Source organism: Maniola hyperantus, chromosome 7 (assembly GCF_902806685.2).
Source record: "Maniola hyperantus chromosome 7, iAphHyp1.2, whole genome shotgun sequence".
NCBI lineage: Eukaryota > Metazoa > Arthropoda > Insecta > Lepidoptera > Nymphalidae > Maniola > Maniola hyperantus.
The window spans coordinates 2,015,562-2,034,308 of record NC_048542.1 but is presented as its reverse complement, the minus strand read 5'-3'; the positions used below and the strand labels follow the sequence as shown (position 1 = coordinate 2,034,308).

At 36.7% G+C, this 18,747-nt stretch overlaps 1 protein-coding gene across 1 annotated transcript in view; it reads right to left on the bottom strand.

Moving 5' to 3' along the window:
• LOC117983834 (lactase/phlorizin hydrolase-like) overlaps positions 1-18,324 on the bottom strand; it is a 64,054-nt gene extending 45,730 nt beyond the window's left edge. Inside the window, exons 1-12 of the mRNA XM_069499707.1 lie at positions 18,206-18,324; positions 17,010-17,116; positions 16,110-16,257; positions 15,368-15,534; positions 14,529-14,783; positions 13,673-13,761; positions 13,031-13,178; positions 12,369-12,532; positions 11,592-11,744; positions 11,036-11,127; positions 10,127-10,264; positions 6,411-6,514 (exon numbers count right to left, since the gene is read on the bottom strand). Coding sequence (XP_069355808.1) covers positions 6,411-6,514; positions 10,127-10,264; positions 11,036-11,127; positions 11,592-11,744; positions 12,369-12,532; positions 13,031-13,178; positions 13,673-13,761; positions 14,529-14,783; positions 15,368-15,534; positions 16,110-16,257; positions 17,010-17,116; positions 18,206-18,240 — 1,600 coding nt within the window. The 5' untranslated portion in view covers positions 18,241-18,324. The remainder of the gene's footprint in view (positions 1-6,410; positions 6,515-10,126; positions 10,265-11,035; positions 11,128-11,591; positions 11,745-12,368; positions 12,533-13,030; positions 13,179-13,672; positions 13,762-14,528; positions 14,784-15,367; positions 15,535-16,109; positions 16,258-17,009; positions 17,117-18,205) is intronic.
• Positions 18,325-18,747: the final 423 nt, after the last annotated feature.

Sequence of the window (18,747 nt, the reverse complement as noted above, 5' to 3'; positions counted from 1 at the left end):
CACAGTTGTAGGTAGATTCTAAATATTGACTTGACAGTGTTAATTTATCTATATTTTGTGAGTGTAGGAATGGATTGATGTGAAGGTAGGCTATAGAACGAATGTTGCCTGCATTCGCTTCGTTTATTTTGAGTTATAATAGTTAGTCTTACGACACACCGATTCATTCCTATACCAACATCCAAAGTGGTAACAGTGATTAATAAAACTATGAGAAATTCATCGTTATTCTTTCTGAAGATAGAATCCTACCTCAATATTCAAGAATCTCCTCGGCAATCTATTATCAGAAGTGGTACGAAGCAATCTAAATGCTCACAATAATTCGGCAAACAAAGACGACGACACGAAGAAACGACGAGTGACTCATCCTATAGTGAACCGCTGCTGCTACATCAATAATTATTATTGAGCGACGTTGTATCTGCGACCGGACGAGTTGAAACTTGTACTGAAGGAAGGCGAAATAATGGAACGATCAAGAAGTTCTGCGACCTGACGAGTTGAAATTTGTACTGAAGGCGAAAGAAGAGATATAGTACGGTCAAGAGGTTCTGCGACTGGACGAGATATACCCTAACTACCTTCGGTAAAGGCGAGTGATGGCGCGGCGGGCGCTGAACCGGAACCGGCACCGCCACCGCCGCGCCGCGCGTCGCGACCGTTCTGCGCCGCCGCAACCGCGCTGCGCCGCCGCGATTGTGCGGGCACCAGGCTGCCTTCCTGGAGCGACTATAGATGCGGCACCATACGGCCGCCGCCGTTTGAGCTGGCGAGGGTCCGAGCATCAAGTAGGTACAGGTATCGCACGAAGATACATCAGGTCGGTAATAAAACATTTTTTTTGGGTAAATTATAGGGACTGCGCAATTATTGCAATCTTTTATAAAGCCTGGTTAAATCATTAATGTAAATGTAGGTAAATAATTAATAATTATGCAATTGACTTGGGATATCAAAGAAAAACGACAGCCCATGAAGCTCATTATTATTGCATACTGGTAGGAAACTTGTAGCTATAATACAAAAGAAAAAGAGGGTATCAGGATTCAGGATACATATTACATACGTAATTACCAAGAATGGCAGGTAGGCACCTACTTTAACGTTAAAAGTCCGATATCAATATTTTCGTAATCGTAAACTTTTAATTGATTTTGTTTCATCTTATTTCGCAATGATATTAGCTATTATGAGTAGGTAGGTACAAGCTAAGAAAGGGAAGTCGGTTCGCCATATTGTGTCGTTGTAGCAAACAATATGATCATATTAGGAAGGGTTAAAAAAAAAGTACTTAGTTACCAACATATAAATATTTACACGAGAATTATAATTGATCTCAAATGAAAATGAACACGAATTTGGCTTAATTTTCGGGATTGCAATTTGTTTGCTATCTAATTACTCATGGATAGATGCAAAGTCAAGGTCAAAGTGTTTGTGTTTACTTAGTGTAATTAATTTAGGCGTGAAGACTAATAGGTACTCGTGCTTTAAGTTTTTATATAACCTTAAATAATGTCAGTTCTTATACAATATTAAATGATAATTTAATAAGAACGAGGAAAAAAAAAATGTTTTGTTTGCAAAATAGGTACCTACTTATTCCTTGCTAATCACGAAACTATGTTGTTAATCGATGCTTTGGGTGCATTTCACCCACTTATTATTTACTTACGCCATTCGTCCGTAGTTTGTGGTCTATAGTCACCATTTAACCCAATGTTGGTATGTAATTTAACCTGTAATATAACCATAAACCAAAACAGAAATAAAATAATCTTTATTATTTTTAGTAAGAATTTGTTGTAAGTAGTGAATTTTCTGCTAGTGACATTGTCGATGAGTTACTTTTAGACACGAATTTTGTAAGAATAAAATCGATAAAAGAATGGCTTGAAGAAAAGAAATGAATAGTTATAGTTTAGCGCGAATGCGTAGGTATTCCTCTGATTTAAAAAGGAATCTTATGCATTACAACAATTAACCATAAATAGATAATTATTGAGGGATTAATTGACCCTGCTCAGTAGTGGGCTGGTAATGGGGTGATCATGATGGTGATGATGAGTTAATTGATGAAGTAGTTTAAATAAATAAATAAAAATGCGAATAACCTCGGAATATTACAAACAAGCTGTAGTCAATTATCGGGTTTAGTATTTAATTAATCTGGGCAGCGCCTCTTTGCACATTACTAATGGTCTAAGTCGTCAAGAAAAAAAAAAAAAGTTTGCCCTCTATAGGAGGCGTGGCTGACGTGGTCATTCCGATTTAAACTACATACTTACTTACTCGTACCTTCTCTTTATGCATTGATTGGGTTGAAGCAAATATTACCGCATACTTAATTGACTATCCGCATGTGCACGTATCCTATATTTCAATTTCATAATGGTAACATTTTACAGAACTACCTGATTTAATTATTACATAAACTCTGATAAGTCATTTAATAGTTTGTCATGCAATTAAAAGCCTGTAATACCTACTCTTCAATATTGATGTAGGTAGTTTTAATAGCGGAAATGTTAGATCATACCTATGTCAGGTAAAGGCTTATAGGTTATTAGTGAAGTGATTTACTTAATTAAAATGAAATGTAAATAGCCAAGAGTATTGTATATAGAAGGGTGTACTATCAGAACAGTAGTAGTAAAGTATTGAAGTAGAAAAAAAAAACGCGGTTTGTGAACATTGAATATGGCTGGAATTAAAGATTATGATGAGGGTCAAACTCGAACAAACTTTTATATTAGGTATACTTACGAGTAATTATTAAAAGAAACCAGTTGCAATTAAATATCAAGATTAGTGTCGTTTCTTGGATACCGACACTCACTTTTGGGTTTGAAATTTCCACTAAATGGGGGCAGGTTACTTGAAACAATTTATTGAGGACTTTTCTGCAATAGCTAGGCTATTGTCTGGTGCTCGGTTACGGTAAAATGTCAGCTATTGGTGACTATCACAATCACCTCTGATCGACTGATACTCGCACACTATTGGCTACAATGCATTGTTGCAACAAGAATGACATAAATTCAGCCAATCACAACAATTGCGATTGTAATAGTGATTGATACAGGTTTTCGGACGATTCTACAAACAACAAGAGGGTGGCATTATTTAAATATTAAAAGAAAAGAAAAAAAAAATCCAACGCTGATTTTTGTACAATATTATCCGGGGGTTTTCATAATGGATTTTCCAAAATTAGTCTCCTAATTCATATTTGAAACAAATTCCATAATTTAAAATAGAATAGTCATTACAAATGAAAAATGGCTTGAAAACTCTTGATGTGGTCTGGTTGCTTGATTAAAAGTCGATTTAGAATTATTAACGAACTCATCTTTTGATCAATAAAAATAATGTCTGATTTCAACGTCTACTGCTGATCCCAACATTTGACACATCTGTTCTGTGCCCGAAGGCTCTCAATACATGAAATAGTCAATATAAATAGAATTTAGTTCTAAAAAAAAACGGTTATACCGAAATGAGATCTCTATAAAAGTTTAAAGACTGAAAGAGAAACTTTTGCCGAATAACACAACGGATTCTCTTAGAGAAACTAGCATTTTAGATAAATTATTAGTACGATATCTCTAGTATTTATGGCTCTAATATTGCTAAGGCCCAATTTTACCAAGGGTGGCTTTGTCCGAGAATAACTATGTCAAGAATAAAATTAACCGCTACATTTGCTGTTGGATGACTTATAATGCGTTTCACCAATTTATACCTACCTATCTTAAATTAGTTATTCTTTGAAATAGAGTTTTGTTAGCTGTCCATGGCATGATTGAAATGATACGAAATGAAATAAAATGAAATGATTTATTTTTCCAAATGTGAGTAACGAAATAAATGATGGTACACTCATGGATGGTACCACTCTTTCACATTTTGCCATTTATGTTTACGCGTGCAAAATATGTAGTTAGACTTTTGCTTACAAAAAAAAATTGGAATGACCAGAACGATTGAATAAGTCAAATAATTAGTGAATATCAAAAACTGAGAGTACTCCGATTCTCCGATTACTTATACCTCATTTATACCTACATTAGTTTGAAGTATAAATAGGTATTTGTCAATGTCGATTGAAATTGATCGTCTTATAGCTTGCCTTGCGTTACCATGGTGACGTTTTTGATGTCATTTTGATTTTAACCAATAAATAAGCCAGATATCCATCAGATATCCCTTTTCATTATTCTTAGGTATTTAGTGAGAAGAAAAATTGGTTATTTGAGAGTAACTTACGACTTTATCCTGGGTATAAATAAAATTGATTTCATGATGAGGAAATGGGCTACTTCTGATCAGAGTAAAATATTCAAACAATTGGCATGTTGATCATGGATCACAATCTTGAGTAATCAGAGTGATTCTTAGATGATGAGACAGGCTCGATGAAAGATTGAACTGATTTGTAAGCTTATTAAGACTATGATTATTTTAATGTAAGTAAGATTATGATACTATAATATTATGATGATATGATTTTTTTTGTAATAGTATTTGATGTTATATAAGATTAAATGATTACTTTGATTTCATTACCACAAATATGATACATTATTATTATGATGTTTTGATATTTTGTGTAATAGTACTTGACGAATGATCGAACGATTACTTTGATTTCAGTACAACAATTATGATACTATATTATGATGCTTAGATATTGTTGTGTAATAGTATTTGATTTGATGAATGATAAAACTATTACTTTAATTTTAGTACTACGATGATGATACCATACTATGATGATTAGATTTTGTTGTGTAATAGTATTTGATGAATGATTAAACAATTAATTTGATTTTAGTAATACGATTATGATACTATATAATGATGTTTAGATATTATTGTGTAATAGTATTTGATGAGTGGATAAACAATTAGTTTGATTTTAGTAGTAGGTACGATTATCATACTTTGTTATGATGTTTTGATATTAATTATATGTAGTGATATTTGAAGGTATATTATTGAATGATTACATACTTTGATTTTAGTTTTACAATTATGATACTTATTATGTGTTTTGATATTTTTGTGTCTTGTTTTTAATGAATAGTACTTATTTGATCTGATACTCATGATAAAACGGGTGATGCTATTATTGTTTTTTTTGATGTGTTAACAACAGTCGTTACAATATCTGGAAGTCGTACACGGTCGTGAAGTCTTGTAGCACGATGAGCTCTTGACTTGACGGCGAGGGGTCCGGTGCAGATGGGTAGTGGAGTCGCGTTACATCTGGAAGTCGTACACGGCCGTGAAGTCTGGTAGCACGATGAGTTCTTGACTTGACGGTGAGGGGTCCGGTGCAGATGAGTAGTGGAGTCGTTACATCTGGAAGTCGTACACGGCCGTGAAGTCTGGTAGCACGATGAATTCTTGACTTGACGGTGAGGGGTCCGGTGCAGATGAGTAGTGGAGTCGTTACATCTGGAAGTCGTACACGGCCGTGATGTCTGGTAGCACGATGAGTTCTTGACTTAACGGTGAGGGGTCCGGTGCAGATGCGATTAATTGGATTGGAAAGCGAGGGTGGCCCAAAGTGGGTAAAGTCCTCGATGCAATCCAGATTATGTTTCAGAAGCTGTACACGAATTTACTTTAATTTTATTTATTTAGTTTTCTGGAAACAAACAGTTATAGTACATGGATAGTTAGTACATAAGATATAAAACACGTAAACCTAAATATTCCAATGAAAAAATTAATACTTATTACAAAATTATGTCTACTACTAAATTTGGATGTATTTGGATTATAATGTACATATTGCTGAAATTTTGTGATATTGTTAGGTATAGGTATAATATTATGAAAATAGGTAAAAACTGTTTTGTATAATAAGTTTGAGGACAAACTTAATGTAGTCAGAATGCCCGAATGTTAGATATTATAAATAAATGCAGGTACCTATTATAAAATAATGTACACAGTTGTAGGTAGATTCTAAATATTGACTTGACAGTGTTAATTTATCTATATTTTGTGAGTGTAGGAATGGATTGATGTGAAGGTAGGCTATAGAACGAATGTTGCCTGCATTCGCTTCGTTTATTTTGAGTTATAATAGTTAGTCTTACGACACACCGATTCATTCCTATACCAACATCCAAAGTGGTAACAGTGATTAATAAAACTATGAGAAATTCATCGTTATTCTTTCTGAAGATAGAATCCTACCTCAATATTCAAGAATCTCCTCGGCAATCTATTAAATGTATCTAAACACAAAATCATCTTCGTCGTGTCGTCATCATAAGTGGCGTCCCTCCGCTTCCAGCCACCATGTTCATATCACTTACCATCAGCATTCCAGCCACCATGTTCATATCACTTACCATAAGCATTCCAGCCACCTGGTTCATATCACTTACCATCAGCATTCCAGCCACCTTCTATTTGATATGCTGACGAACCTGCGCCAAACTTGAAGTTGGGGGGAAACCTACTATTGGTCCATACATTTTGAAAAAGGGCACTGAAAAAATTATAGCTACTGATAGGGTATTTTTAAAATTGATTTGAATTTGTTAAAAATGATATAATTAGGTAATAGTAGATCATTCAACATGGGGGTAATGTAATGTCTTACGTCACGGGTGCCGGGATAAATCCCAAGCGTACCGAAAGATATTAGAGTAACTTGCATCTAGAATCCTCAGTGAAGCGCGGTGTTTAGGGGGCGTCCATAAAATATTACGTGTGGTGATTTTTGAATTTCCCGTCCCTCCCTCCCCCCCTGGTGAGATGTCATGAGATTTTATTCAACCCCCTCCCCCATCCCCCAATCTCACGTGAGATTTTTCAAAATGTGGGTTTCTTACGTAAACGCGTTGGATTGTTATTGTAATAAGAAAAAAAAAATTGCTTCGTGCTTTTATTTACGACTAGTTAAGACTAGTAATCAATATTGCTGAGAGTTATAAGTGTAATAAAGCGCCCAAGACTAACATAGTATAAACCCGCAAGGTTTCACAACTCGCGAGAGTCGAGACAATAAAATCAAAATCGTATTCGTATTCTTAAATAGGCACCTACTAGCTGTCTTTAGAAGTTTCTGGAAGCAAATCATTTATTACACTTTGAGCATTAATAGTTATCAGAGTTAATTTACTGCTCCCATCATAAAAATCCGCTGTTTCGAATGAAAAATTCAAAATACATTTATATGCTTCTATGTCTATGTCTTATGTGCTTTCAAATTTTGATTTTTCCAGTTTCTGGTGAAGGCAGGCGCATGTATACTGCGCCGGTCATGGTCCATTGTTTTTACCATTGACTTATTTTTTCCCCCTAGCTATTCAAATAGTTGAAAAAGTTATGTTAAGGGCCAGCTATCGCTTGAACTATGAAATTATAAGATTTCAAGCTCCAAATTTACCATCATAGGACGAACTTTCATATAATTGAATACATGTTTAAAATAAATCAATCTTTCGTATTGACCTTTAATGTATCATATTTACAAAATCTATTTTATTTATTTTGTAGTGTCCAATCTCCCGCACCTAGTTTTAATTATATAAATAACAGACTCAACTTTGAAGCCCTAAATCTGTCCTTGAAAATCATCTAATTTACTGGAAAAAATACCTGAATATCCGAAATATTGTCCTATTGACTTATAATGTACTAGAATATGGATTTTTAATCACATTACTGGGTAAAAAAAGGACTGTTGCCAATTTTCACGAATTATATGGCTAGTTTAAGACAACTTTTTGTATTGAATAAAACATAAATTCATCCAAAAATTTATATCAAAATAAACAATGTTCTTTAACAAATCTGATTGTATAGTTTTGGTAACAATCCATTTATTTAATCAAGCATAAAAAAATTATAAACATCACTCTTACAATAAATGGCCACGCAATGGCTTCGTTCGAATTGGTTCGAATGGCCGAGCGTAAATTTGTAAACCTCCTCTTAAGGCTCAGTGATGTACTCATATTAAAGAGGTAGGTAATGGATATGCATTTATTAAGAAGAACAACTTTACCACCAGGTTGCCATTGAACAGAAAAACTTACCTCAAAACAACTGCTTGTAGGGGCAACGTGGCCATGACTAAAAACAGTTGCTAAAATAATGTTGTGGTCTGTGGATTTACATTGGCCCAATAAACTACGAAGATAATAATCAACGATAATTTTTTTATTACGTTACTAGCTTATGCCCGCGACTTCATCTGCATGGACTACACGAATTTGAAATCCCCATTCTACCTCCTTAGTACCTAGTTGATGAAAAATCCTTTCTTATGGGATGTCTACAACAGCTATCTGCATGCCAAATTTCACCCCGATCCGACGAGTAGTCTAAGCTGTGCGTTGATAGATCGGTCAGTCAGTCAGGTTTTACTTTTATACATATTATACTAGCTTATTCCCGCGACTTCATCCGCGTGGACTACAGTAATTTCAAACTCCTATTTTACCCCCTTAGGGGTTGAATTTAAAAAAATCCTTTCTTAGTGGATGCCTACGTCATGATAGCTTTCTGCATGCAAAATTTCAGTCCAATCTGTCCACTGTTTTGTCAGTCAGTCAGTCAGCTTTTCCTTTTATTTATTTACATTTAGAAATTAGATAATCCCAAAAATTTCATATTTTATGAAACATAGATACCATTGACTTATATATTACTTCGTATGGACAGGGCTATTGAACAAACAAAATGGCACCGGCCACCGACTCGGTGGTGCTTTAGCGCCAATGCAACCTCAGTGACGGACGTCTGGATTTCAAACGGGTCGTTCATTAGTATCTAAGAGGTGGTGCTGATTTATTAGGTTCCTAAAACCGTGAAAAGTTTTGTTCGCTTGACCATATTATCTTGTCATTTATATCGATGGTAGATACACACAAAATATGATGTTTATAATGGCCTTGATAATACCTAAGTACCTAATCATAATTCTTATTTTGATAATAAAAATAGATAAATATACCGACCTAATATAACAGATTAATTTCAGTATTAGGTACTAGATGATGCCTGCGACTTCGTCTCAGTGGAATCAGGTTTTTAAAAATTTCGTAGGAACTATTTTATTTCCCCACGATTTTCTAATAAATTAATGTAGGTAGTCAGTGTCACCTGGTCCAGGTCGTTGTCCCGCTTAGCTCTATGGTTGAGTAGAGAGTATGTTGTCCCGCTTAGCTCTATGGTTGAGTAGAGAGTATGTTGTCCCGCTTAGCTCTATGGTTGAATAGAGAACTCAGACGGTTAGGAAAAATAAAAAATGAATTACTTAATGTAATTTTTTTATATTGATTTAGAAATATGTAACTATAGTTATAATATTATTATGTAACTAAATATTCTGTGAATAATTCTACTGTCTAACTATCACGGTTCATGAGAAACAGCCGGACCGACAGATGATCGGACAGCGGAATCTTATTAGGGTACCGTTTTACCCTTTGGGTACGGAACTCTAAAAGCGTTACAGGAGTGCGTCATTTTTTTCTTGTTTCCATCAGGTTTCAGTTACAGTTTAGTAATGATGAAATTTATATGTAGGTACAAGGAACCCCAAGCTTGATTTGCTATAATGCGCCAAAACAGACAAATGTGAATCTCCTGAGTCTACATAATCTCCTGAGGATGCTCCAGTGTTGGAGCGTAAAGTATGTTTAGTGTGTTAAAGATCTGTGTGGTGTTACATGGTGTGTATTGCTTGCTTTTCCTTCTACTTTAGTAGTGGGAGGGCGGGCAAATCCTATCGCATAGTGCACGTTGTACCATACATACTTGTTTGTTCTTGCGGATTATAGCAAACTAGATGATGCCCGCGATTTCGTCCGCGTCGATTTAGGTTTTTGAAAATCCCGTGGAAACTCTCCAATTTACCAGGAAAGTAGCCTATGTCCTTCCCCGGGATGCAAGCTATCTCTGTACCAAATTTCGTCAAAATCGCCGGAACGGATGGGTCGTGAAAGGCTAGCAGACAGACAGACGCACTTTCGCATTTATAATAATAGTATGGATTAAGCTTGTAGTTCCTTGTATATCATGGAATTCCGCGAAGTAACGCCTGCTTTCTATCGTTTGTATGGTTTACTCCTAGTTTCTATGAAAGGCCTAGTTCTGGGACCAGCAAGAATCCTGAACGTCAAGTGATCGCCCCGCGATAACACAAGCGTAGTAGTTCGCCGAAACACGAGGGGTCCTTGTGCGATTTGTATGACTGAAGTCTATTTCGTACAGACCGAATTTTGTCCTGAAAAAAAATATTACTGATATTAGTAGGTATTTTTTTTTACTTTTTTTAACGACATTATTTAAAAGGCCGTGGGCCTGAAAAAATGACTGAAATTGATAAGCATTGACTTCGCCCGCGTGGATATAGGATATAGGTAGTCAGTCACCTTTTCCTTTTATAAGTATTTGACGACCTCCCTGGCGCAGTGGTGAGCGCTGTGGTCTTAATAGTGGGAGATCCCGGGTTCGATTCCTGGCAGGGGTTTGGAATTTTATAATTTCTAAATTTTTGGTCTGGTCTCGTGGGAGGCTTCGGCCGTGGCTAGTTACCACCCTACCGGCAAAGCCGTGCCGCCAAGCGATTTAGCGTTCCGGTACGATGCCGTGTAGAAACCAAAGGGGTATGGGTGTAATAAAAACTGCCATACCCCTTCCAGGTTAGCCCGCTATCATCTTAGGCTGCATCACTTACCACCAGGTGAGATTGCAGTCAAGGGCTAACTTGTATCTGAATTAATATATATATATATATATTTAGACTAGCTTATGCTCGCGACTTCGTCCGCGTGGACTACACAAATTCCCAACCCCTATTTCCCCCTTACGGGTTGAATTTTCAAAAATCCTTTCTTAGCGGATGCCTACATCATAATAGCTATCTGCATGCCAAATTTCAGCCCGATCCGTCCTTTAGTTTGAGCTGTGCGTTAGATCAGTCAGTCAGTCAGTCAGTCAGTCAGTCACCTTTTCTTTTTATATATCAAGAAGATTAGTGTGATGTGATACTTACGTGTATCCATCCGCCCACTCGAAGTTGTCAGTGAGCGACCACGCTGTGTATCCGATCACACTCACATTGTCCTTTTTGATGGAGAGCTGGACCTGGAAAGCAAATAAACATTTTTTTAGAATGCACAGGTGAAGCTCTTTCATATGATACCCCACTTGATATAGTTATCTTACTCCGAAAATTGAAAATACTAATTATTAGTTCATGACCACAATTTTATTTATTTTTTATGAAGTAACCACAAATTCACGGTTTTCAGATTTTCCCCCTAATGTCTGCTATAAGACTTACCTACCTGCAAAATTTCATGATTCTAGGTCAACCGGAAGTACCCTGTACGTTTCTTGACAGACAGACAGACAGATAGACAACAAAGTGATCCTATAAGGGTTCCGTTTTTCCTTTTGCGGTACGGAACTCTAAAAACCATTAGTGGTTGCCTCATCAACATCAACATCCATCACGATCAACACATCGCCGGCCCACTACTGGGAATTGCGAAAGAAATAAATAAATAAATTGTATTATGGTTTTTTTATAAAAGAAAATAATTTACTTGTTCTAAATACTCCCATATATAGTTGACTCTGCCATAATCAGCCAGTTGGTATCCGCTGGTGGAGAACCCGTTCTCCGTGATGAGGATATCTATGTCGCCATATTGTTGTTTCAGCCACGCCAACGTTCTGCGAATGCCTACTGGATAGACCTTAAAAGAGATTAGGTGTGAAAAGATTTATAAAAAAATTTAAATGACTAGACTAGACGATGCCCGCGACATCGTCCGCTTGGATTAAGGTATTTTAAAAATCCCGTGAGAACCCTTTGATTTTCCGGGATAAATAGTTGCCACTTGCCTATATTAGTATGTCAATTTCCGGGACGCAAGCTACCTCAGTGTATAATAATTTCATTGTCCGTTGTGTCAACCAGTGGTTGACAGGGGCATTTTAGATACGTAACCCGTGTCAACTGCTAGTTGAAACGGGCAAATCAGTGGCCAGCCCATTGTCAACCAGTGGTTGACAGGGGCATTTTAGATACGTGTCAACTGTTAGTTGAAACGGGCAAATCAGTGGCCAGCCCATTGTCATCCAGTGGTTGACAGGGGCATTTTAGATACTTAACCCGTGTCAACTGCTAGTTGACACAAGGGCCAGCCCATTGTCAACCAGTAGTTGACACGGGCATTTTAGATACGTAACCCGTGTCAACTGCTAGTTGACACAAGGGCCAGCCCATTGTCAACCAGTAGTTGACACGGGCATTTTAGATACGTAACCCGTGTCAACTGCTAGTTGAAACGGGCAAAATTATAAGATATTAAAATTACCGGGAAAACGGGGGAAGCACCGTAACTACTATCCGGTGGATACATGAATATGGCTTCCAACTCTGGTGATCCAGTGAGAGGCCAGACGCCAGGTTCATCTTCAGGGGTAGATGGCCTTACCAAGTAGCTCGTGTAATGGTTTATTCCGTAGAAATCTGCAGTGCCTGGAAAATTACCTTTTGTTTAAACATTGGTATTTTTAACTGTATTTTGAACAAACCTTCGAGCATTTCGGCAATGAAAGTGTATGAATTTGTTAGTGATTCTCTCAATAGTTTTAGGTTTAATTATGTAGTTTGATTTAAATTTAGTTTGTAACGATGCTGGAACTGGCAGATTATTTTGTGAAACCCCTTACAAAATGTCAGATTAAAAAAAAGTTAAGCACTTGACAGAAAAGTAAGTGCACAGGTTGAGACAAAAACAAAATAACCCATACTTATCCATATAGATTTGGGGGTCACAACTTTGGTAACCATCACCGATATGGATTTTTGGATTGATATTGGATTTGACGGATCGGGCTGAAATTTTATGACGTGCGTATCCGCTAAGAAAGGATTTTTGGAAATTCAACCCTTAAGGGGGTGAAATAGGGGTTTGTTTGTGTAGTCCACGTGGACGAAGTCGCGAGCATAAGCTAGTATTTTAATGAATTTTACCTTTCACAAATTCTATCTCCTCCTCAGTAAACGCAGGTAACCTTGACTCTTTGTGTCCTTCAGCAAGACTAACTTCCAACATGACTTTTTCAATAGAAGGCGGCCAGCCACCCTCCTTTGAGAATATTGGATAAGAATACCTGCCCAACTGAAAAAGAGAATATTATCAGCTTTAATATTCTCTTATTAAAAAATATATTACTATCCGCGTCTGCGTGGATTTAGGTTTTTTAAATTCTCGTGGGAACTCTTTAATTTTCCGGGATAAAAAGTAGTAGGTAAGCTAAGTATTTCTGTACTACAAAGTATTTCAAATTTCATCAAAATCGGTTGAACTGTTGGGCCGTAAAAAGCTAGCAGACAGACAGACAGACACACTTTCGCATTTATAATATTATTTTAGATTGTATCTAATGGTTATAATGGCCTCATCTGGTGACAGAAGGGCTGGCTCATTTTTTGTATTTTTTGCACCATTCCTCGCGGGCATGATTTTGTTCAGTAATTAGAAAAGGCTAGCATTATGTTTTATTGTAACATTTTCAATGAAAAAAGCTATTTATTCATACATTTAATCCATTACTGTTTTATGTTGGTAAAATAATTAATGTACTATTACCCGATGTTTTTTATTTTATTTACCTGATGTTGTCTTACAAGTTCAGCCAGCGCTGTGTCATTAGGAGATGCAGGTTCCATCCATAGAGCATGGTTTGCGAGAGAGATTCGACCTGTGAGTTAATATTATGGATAAGAACTTATTCATTATTAGGGTTCCTCCTCTGAAGGAAAAATGGAACCCTTATGGGATCACTTTGTTGTCTGTCTGTCGGTCTGTCAAGAAACCTACAGGGTACTACCAGTTGACCTAGAATCATGAAATTTGGTAGGTAGGTAGGTCTTGTAGCAGACATTCGGGAAAAAATCTGAAAACCGTGAATTTGTGGTTACATCACACAAAAAAATTAAATTGTGGTCATGAACTAATAATTAGTATTTTCAATTTTCGAAGTAAGATAACTAAGTAGGTATATCAAGTGGGGTATCATATGAAAGGGTTTCACTTGTGCATTCTAAAACAGATTTTTATTTATTTTTATGTATGATGCATAGACTCGCGCACCGAGGGTTCCGTACTACAGTCGTATAAAATAAATAAAAAATCTGTTTTAGAATGTAAAAGTAAGGCCATTTAATATGATACCCCACTTGGTATATTAATCTTACTTTGAAAGTTGAAAATACTAATTATTGTTCATGAGCAAATTTTTTTTTTGTTTTTGTAATGTAACCATAAATTCGCGGTTTTCGTATTTTCCCCCTTAAGTGTGCTATAGGACCTACCTACCTGCCAGATTTCATAATTCTAAGTCAACGGGAAGTACCCTATAGGTTTCTTGACAGACAGACAATAAAGTGATCGTATAAGAGTTCCTTTTTCCTTTTGAGGTATGGAACCCTAAAAACTATAACTTTAGTGATCAATCTCAAAACTAACCTGTATACTTGGGTCTGAATTCTTTATCAAATATCCTGTAGGCTTCAGCGTGTGCCAGTAATGCATACTTATTGCACAAATAAGGTCCAAACATTTCTTCATGGATTCCCGTGGCGCCGGCATTGTAAGATAAATCGCACATCACAATAGGTTCGTTGATAGTCAGCCAGGTTTTAACACGGTTGGCGTAAAGAGAGTAGACAATTCTGGCATAGTCCCCGAACCATTTTACAATGAGGGGGTTTGTCCAGCCTCCTGAAAAATAAGATGCATTATTTTAAATTGCTGCTTTATTTTTATACCTACTACATGATAGGTTTTATGTTTTTAAAAATCTAAATCAAAATAGAGTACTACTCTAAGTAGGTTCTTTGATTTTTCAGGATAAAAATAGCCTATACTCTATAGGTACGGCATGCACGCTAACCCTGTACTTAATAGATGATGCTTACGACTTCATCCGAATTGGGGTTTTAAAAATGCCGTAGGAAATCTCTGATTTTCCGGGCCGAAAAGTAGACCTAGTCCTTCCCCAGGATACAAACTATTTCTGTATCTCAAATTTTTACCTGTGTTCATTTTGCCAAACCCGTTAATCGGATAGGCGGTGAAAAGCTTGCAGATATACAAACACACTTTCACATAATATAAATAATAGATACTAGCTGCCTCGGCGAACTTCGTACCACCTAGCAGTCGATCCAAATTTTTTAAATTTTTCGCTCCGTAAGAACTATCCTCGTACTTCAAGAAATATTATAAAAAAAGAATTAGCGAAATCGGTTCAGCTGCTCTCGAGATTTGCGATCAGCAACACATTTAGTAATATAGTTTATTACCAAGATCTGAAATCTTCAAGGGTAGATCCCAATGGTAAATAGTGACAACTGGTTCGATGCCCTCAGCTAGGAGGGCGTCGATGAGGTCGCTGTAGTACTTGACACCAGCTTTGTTGATCTCGTTGGTGAAACCGGAAGGTAATATTCGAGTCCAACTCAAAGAAAATCTGAAAATTTTGAAACGAAACTATTGTGACGATTTCAACAGCTCCAAATTAATGACAAATAAGCATCAAACGTTTTCATAAGTGCTGATGAAATGACTTTTAACATACAGATGTGTGTCTAGAAGTTCCTTCCAGGCTATCCCGCTTTCATTTTACAATGCATTATCACTTATAAGATTGCAGTCAGGGGCTAACTTGTGTCTGAAAGTTAGTTACAAGGTTTCTATCAGGGTTTTTTATTAAAAAAAGTCTATAAAGACGATGAAAATTGGAGAATCATAAATATTGAACATCTGGCGGTCGCTGTGACACTATAAGAGCTTAAGGCGAAAAGGAACTCACAACAATCTCACTAGATGGCACCACAAGTATCCACGATCCCTTACTATAAAGCCTGAATCACGCTAGCAAAGTTTTAATCTCAAAAGACTATAACAATATTATATTGTACAAGATTCAGGATACAACGGTCGGACTAGCCGAATACCGAGCTTGACATCGGCTCAGAGGGAGTTATTACGGTTGAGCCAACAACACAGTTTATTGATGATTGTAAATTTGATTGCCAAGCTGACCTGTAAAACTGGAGCTTCATTTGTGCCGCAGCTTTGACATCTTCTCGCCACAGTCGGTACGAGTCGGTAGCCACGTTTCCAGTATCGTTATTCTTAATCGGACTGGGATATTCTTGGACATACCTATCCCATATATTTAGTCCTTTTCCTAAAGATGCGAAGAGAGAGACAAAAATATTCAGGAATCACTTTCCAGGATCCGTTCCTTAAAAGTATCATAGATGGCGCTGTACGTCATGTAATGGGCATACTATATTCGTGTTCCAAGTGATAATAAAATCGAAGATTATTGTTAGCCAACTTTAAAAAAAGAGGAGGTTCTCATTTCGTTTTTTAAAGTTTTTTTATATCAATACTAATCATTATAATTATGCCCATACAATATGATGCTTCCGCCGATGTATCTGCATAAGCTACCACCCATGATGCTTTTAAAAATGGAACCTGGGGTAATAAGTAATAATCTACTAAATTATTTGACAATTGTGAAATTAAAATAACGAAGAAGATTTTAATTCAAATAATTATTATTTAAAAAGAAAAGTCCCGATTCAGTGGCTGACTGATTCATAGATCCATGGAATGCCTCATCAACGCCCAGCACTTGGACCTAGAAAACTGAAATTTTGCACAGAGCTTCCCTTTATAACGTAAAAAAGGAATGAGGCCGGATTTTTTAAATTCTTACGAGTTGGGAATAAAGGGGATTTATATTTATTATAAGCATCATAGGAACCACGTTCTATCAAATTTTCTTAAAAGCCATGACAGCAAATGGTCGAAGGAAAAAGCAATGTATTAATATAATTATTATCTAAATATTGAATCATCATAATATTCTATTTTTTAAATCGATGCCACTAGCGATCAGCCTCCAGCCACCTTGTTCATATCACTTACCATCAGCATTCCAGCCACCTTCTACTTGATACGCTGACGAACCTGCGCCAAACTTGAAGTTGGGGGGAAACCTACTATTGATGGTCCATGCATTTTGCAGTAAGGCGCTGTAAAAGTTATACCTATACATCGCGAGAGATCGATATGGCAGTCGGGGTATGAGGCGGAGGGACGGCTCGCACACCCGCACGTCACCCGCGCTCGCCCGCACCGGGTTAGCGCGGGAGGTGTGTGGGTGTGCGGGGTGTTCCCTCCGCGATTGCCAACTCAACCTGTCGCGGACTTAGTATGGTTTTGAAAAAACGGTAGGTATCGTGTTATTTATAAAGTTTTCTCGCAGATACTGTACATAACAAGTGTACAAGTAGGTAATATTGTACAAGTGAATGTATATAAACCGGCCAAGTGCGAGTTATAGGCCCGCGCACCGAGGGTTCCTTACTACAGTCGTATTTTTATAGACATTTTGCACGATAAATCAAAAATTATGATGCATAAAAATTAATAAAAATCTGTTTTAGAATGTACAAGTGAAGCCCTTTCATATGATACCCCACTTGATATAGAACGTTATCTTACTTTGAAAACTAACAATACTACCTAATTATTATTAGTTCATTTTTTAAAATTCATTATAGGTATACGCTTGACCACAAACAAGCCACAAACACACCTGATGGAAAGTAATGATGTGGCCTTAGATGGGACGCGTTTACCTAGAAGATGCTTATTCACTCTTGTTTTAAAGACCATGACCACAATGAAATTTTTTTTGTGTGATGTAACCACAAATTTACGGTTTTCAGATTTTCCCCCTGATGTCTGCTATAAGAGCTACCTACCCGCCTTTCATGATTCTAGGTCAACGGCAAGTACCCTGTAGGTTTCTTGACAGACAGACAACAAAGTGATCCTATAAGGGTTCCGTCTTTCCTTTTAAGTTATGGAACCCTAAAAACGGAGCGTATCCATGTCACACTGCTGTCTGTCTGTCTGTCAGCGAGTCACGGGTCCTCTAGCTCGTAGACGAAATGAGTCACAAACTTGAAATTTGGTGTTTGGTATAGAATGTTGACCCAAAACCGAAAATTGAATTGGAAATTAAATGAAATTATTTTCCCATACATACCTACATGAAAAAGGAGCCGGATTTTTTTTTTGATATTAAGGGCTTGTCATTGAATAGAAAATCTTACCTCAAAAGAACTGCTTGTAGAAGCAACATGGCCATGACTAAAAAAGTTGCTAAAAATCTAAATAGGTATATGGATTTGATAAGAACTCTTTCAGATGTTTTTATCACATCAGCCCAAAAATGTACCTACAAAGATAACCAACGGTAGGTAATGATTTTATTATGTTATATAATCTTAGGTTATTGCCCCGAAAACTTCATATTTTTAAAAATCCCGTGGGAACTCTTTGATTTTCCAGGATAAATAGTAGCCTATGTCATCCCCCGGGATGCAAGCTATCTCTGTAGCCGTCAAAATCGGTTAAACGGCTAGGCAGACAGACAAACTTTCACATTTATTTATAACTAGCTGATCCCCGCGGCTTCGCCCGCGTAGATTTAGATTTTTAAAGATCCCGTATAGCCTATGTCACTCAGGAATAATGTAGCTTTCTACTGGTGAAAGAATTTTTAAAATCGGTTCAGTAGTTCCAAAGATTACCCCCTACAAACAAATTTAACGACATCACACACTACTTAATTTGCACGAAATTTGTCTGTTTT